We start from the raw sequence: 4,762 nt of genomic DNA, 5'->3' as shown, positions 1-4,762 counted from the left end.
ACAATTTTTTTTTGATATAACTAAGAGAATACCATCACTTTAAGAAGAGGATTTTCTATCGTGATGAATAAAGATTGCGACTTGTGATAAAAAAATCTTCAACGTCCATTTTTTGAAGTTATTTTTCAATAAAAAATTAAAATAAAAAATACATTTTTTCCTCATATTTTAGTATCCATTGTGATTAAATAATTGATCTTTATGTTGTTATCCATTGTGATTAAATAACCTAACATTCACTGGTATAGTCAGTAAATTAAAAAGATAATATATGTATGTGTTGAAGAGTGTAAACAAATTAAACTTCACTTTATTGAATTGACGCTTGAAATTGTTACATATAAGCCATAAACAAAAACAAAAAGTGGGTTCAAGCAAATTGCCTGCTTGAAACCAAAATCCAAGGAATCAAAGAATTTTAGTTACATAAATGAGTAAAAGTTAAACCTAAACCAATTGAATAAAATAATTTAGGCCAAAGAATTGAATGATGTTGAGGGAGTATATATATGGGTATCATTTTGATCCCATATACGAAAAAATAAAAATATTTGAGTAACATATTAAAAATGTTTCTGTAACCACCAAAGAACAGTGATATAAGTATTCAGTGTTTTCTCTTCATGCGGTTATGCTCTTCCTCTACCTCTAGCAAGTTTATCATCACTGCATCCGAAGCATCCCTTAGAAATTCTGACCAGTCCCTGAAAATCCATCAAAATCAAACACCATTAACCAAACAAATTAAAGAAAAGAGAGAAATGAAAATGAAAAATTATTCTATACACTAAAATATAGCAATAATACTAAGTAACTATATACCCATCAAAGTTTACTTTTCATATGTATTTTTAATCCAACTGTTATATAGTATGACCTGTCACCTCTTAGGAAATGCAAGCAACAAAATCCTTAAAACAAAATGGACAAACTAGAACACATTTTTTAAAACACATGTACTAATATAATTTTCACTTTAAAACACATTTTTGAAGATTTTATGTGAGAACCACTAAAATAGAGAGAGCCATATAATTTTTTGGGTCCAAGATGAAATTTAATATCTATTTACTATGAGTGTAAAAATTTATATATAATCAATAATCATTTACCATTTATTTGTATTAACATTTTTTAAAAATTATCAATAAATATTAATGATATATGGATGATGTAATCATTGTGTATAAATATCTAATACTTTTGGTTCATTTTTTTCTTCTTCTCAATTTCATATTGTATTGTTAACATTTCTATGGTTCTTATAAAAGAAATATAGAGATGAGTGTATTTAGTAACAAAGTAAGTACCCATTCAAAGGATCAAAGGTTAATCCCACAGTGTATTTAGCTTCCTCCAATGCTAAACTGAACCTTTGAAGCTCTTTGGCAGGGCGTGTTCCGTTGTCTTTAACCACAAGCTGAGAAGGCTTAATATCATAGAAAATTGGGACAACCTTCTTCTTTGTCTCCATGAGAAGAGCAAGCTCATGGAGACAAAAATACGAGTCACAATAACGTGGAGAAAACACTGCAACACCAACTTTGCTCCCAAGAATAGCCCTATCAATATGATCAAATAATTTATCTCCTGGTTTCATGTTCATACTATCCAAGAAGGACCTCACTCCCATCTTTGTCAAGCGATCATGGATCAACCCCGCGACATTCCTCTTCGTGTCTATGCCGCGGTGGTTGACGAATACGTCACATGATGGACGAGCGATTATGCGGCACAAGGTAGCTGGCAAACGTTGCATGGCTATGGCACCTTCAACAACTTACCTTAATTTACAATGAGACAATGTTTTGGTATGGTACCTGTTCTGGTTTTTTGTTGTGTTATTGCTAAATGTTAAATAAATATATTTATCTCTATGTGGTTTTTTAATTGTTGGTAGCTTGAGCAAGAGGCAAGGGACAACAATTGATGTGTGTATACTTATATATAGTATATATAAAGCATGAATTTTGGTAACACTAATCTTTTAAATACTTGGTGTTTGAAGTTTATTAGAGTAGTCCATTGCTAAAGTTAGACCAGAGAAAATACTAGGTATTTGAACAAAGAAAAGAAAAAGTGTTTGAAAGTTTTGACTGTGAATATACGAATATATATGTTGGAACTTGGAACTGTGCATATCCTTCAAACACGTCTGTGCATTTTTGCAACTTTATTATTTGATTTGAGGGATAAAGAATACCGATTTGCTGAAATGGTCATTCCTAATGATTTTGCCTTGCCTTTTGTGGGAAATTTAGAGGGTTGCTTCCTCTAATCCCCTCAAATAAACTATGTTAATGTTATGATTTCATTAATCCTTCCATGTGCTTATTTTCTTTCACATCTAAATTTTCCTTTTACATGGAGGGAGAGAACTCACATTTTGTTAGTTATTTCAGGTGTGTGTTAGAAAAACAAAGAATTCTCAAGTTGTGTAATGTGAAACTGACTTAAAAATATATAAGTGGGTGAATCCATAAAATAATATCTTAAAGTGACTATCAATAAATAGGGAAGACGGTGAAAGTGAAGGTGAAATCTTAGCTTTATAATATCTTATTTTGATTGAACGGTGATCTTGTAGAAACTTATCATCCCTAACCCCTTTATATACACACATGTATGAATAATTTGTAACATCTGATAAATTAATTAAATAAATAAAAAAATGTCAACAAAACAATAATGTTTTAAGGTTTTAGATCAAAATAACACATTATGTCATCTATTCTTATATATTTTTTCACTTAGACCATGAAAAATTATTTTAACAGATATTCACAAATTACAAACATATTTTTAGGTTTGCTTGGTGTTCTATGAATCCTTACATTTTATAGGCATGGTGCGAGAAAAAACACAATAAACAAATTTAAAACAACAACATACTTGCAGCACAACCCTCAGGAGCCACCCCATCGTGCTCATACTTAATGTTCTGTAATTTATGTTAAAATAGATGGGTTGTGTTTTGTTTGTGATTTCTTCTCTTTTATTATAAAAGGTGATTCTCACACCTTTGTAATTACAATGACAATAATGAGAAAGTTTATATTTTCAATAGAGTTTTGATTCTCTATTCCTTCTCTAAGTTTTCTTATTCATTTTTTCTTTCTCATTCATATATGACTTTACCATTCTAACATGCTATAAAAGTATAATTATTTGTTTGATAGCTTCCGCTTATGAATCCATCAAACAAGCTTCTTACGCCAGTACATCACTTTGATCTTCAACATGCTCCAATAGGGGGTGAAGAGCATCATCACCTATGATATCCATGGCCACTGGAAAAAGCAAAAAGGCTTGTGTTTCTTGATGTAGATGTTCACAGAATCTCTTCTCTTCTTCACCAAAAGTCGGAGTTCTTTTTGCAACATTGTGTGGGTACTCCATACTCACAGAACATGTAACATCTTCCCAATCTTTCTTATCCAAGGCTTTAGAGCAATTCTTTGGGAACATATCCTCACAAATTGTTAAAATATGGTAAGAGTCATGAAAAAAAAGTGTCTTGATGAATCAAGAAGTGTATAAAAGAAAGTTTAAAGAAGCTCAAAGAAAAAAGAATGAGAAACAAAAATTGATAATATTCTTATTGAATGAATTGAATTAGCAAGTTAGATTTATCTTGATTTCTTTGATTGCTCCGGCGTTGTTCTTCAGCATCCAATGTTTTCAACATATGGCCATAAGCTTTCTTTTTTCAAGGCTCTTACCACATTTTAACATAAATATCCCTTTTGCGAGGAGGCAGGGGGTATGGAGTTGGTCTGTACTGGCGAGAAGCAATTCTCCGTTGTGCCTTGCTTCCTCTTGCCATTTTCACAGTTTCAGCTGATCCTGGAATTTAAACTACAAAAACATTAAGATATTCTCGTTATGGTTTCAAAATATTAGTTTGTCAAAGGAGCATTGCAGCCATTTTTTTTGTTTCTGTCCTTTGTTTTTCATAATCTCCTTTAATGGTTTAACTTCTAATGGTCAACAATATTCTATTCTCATTATTGAAAGCTCTTTGTGTTCACATAGCTTGTCACTTGGAGAAAGAAAAACGGAAATTGGTTCTTGATAGTCAATGTGATGTGAAGACTAATTCTGTTGCAAGGAAATTAAGAAATTAGAAATTAACGTCATTCTCTGTTCTTTATTTGCAAGATTCATTGTCTTTGACCTTTGCATTTCAGTAGCTTAGCTGTAGAAGCAACAGATTCAGCACATAGGTCTTCTAGATGCTTGGAATTTCTTCAACCATGGAACAAATGTCAAAATTTTGTGAAAAATAATTCTTGCACGGTTCTTTTACTTTTTTCTTTCCTTTCTTAATTATCCTCAATTACTTTAATTCTTCATACTCTATTTCTTACCCTTCTTATATACACAACATCATTATAGTGTGTTTTCACATCACTGAAGCTCCATATTATGATCGATATTTCGATCTGTTTTTTTTTTCTTTCTTTCATCCTTATGGTTGGTTTTGTTGGGAACAAGCGAACAATCACATAGTAAAGAGTATAGAGACAAGAGAATAATACAAGAGATTTGGTAACGAGGTTCGGCTAATAGTACCTACGTCCCCGAGAGCGTTGAGTGGCTACCACTATATATTATTAGAGAATAAGGATTAGTGTTTTACTATTCTTCTCCTTGTTTCATTAGATTTACATAACATCAATATATATAGCCCTCTACCCCAACCCCTTTACATCAGCCCAAGCCCATAACTTGTATTGCTGTTATCTAGAGATATGAGTCA

General features: G+C 31.6%; 1 protein-coding gene across 1 annotated transcript; it reads right to left on the bottom strand.

Moving 5' to 3' along the window:
* Window positions 1-607: 607 nt before the first annotated feature.
* Window positions 608-1,840, bottom strand: LOC109340246 (TMV resistance protein N-like). The gene is made up of 2 exons (XM_019577882.1): window positions 1,311-1,840; window positions 608-704 (listed from the first exon to the last, which is right to left on the bottom strand). Exons 1-2 carry the CDS (start codon window positions 1,757-1,759, stop codon window positions 608-610), a joined length of 546 nt encoding a protein of 181 aa, XP_019433427.1. The 5' UTR covers window positions 1,760-1,840.
* Between the last annotated feature and the right edge of the window lie 2,922 nt (window positions 1,841-4,762).

Source organism: Lupinus angustifolius, unplaced genomic scaffold (assembly GCF_001865875.1).
Source record: "Lupinus angustifolius cultivar Tanjil unplaced genomic scaffold, LupAngTanjil_v1.0 Scaffold_150_49, whole genome shotgun sequence".
In the NCBI taxonomy this organism is placed as follows: Eukaryota; Viridiplantae; Streptophyta; class Magnoliopsida; order Fabales; family Fabaceae; genus Lupinus; species Lupinus angustifolius.
This window is presented reverse-complemented; position numbering and strand designations above follow the sequence as displayed.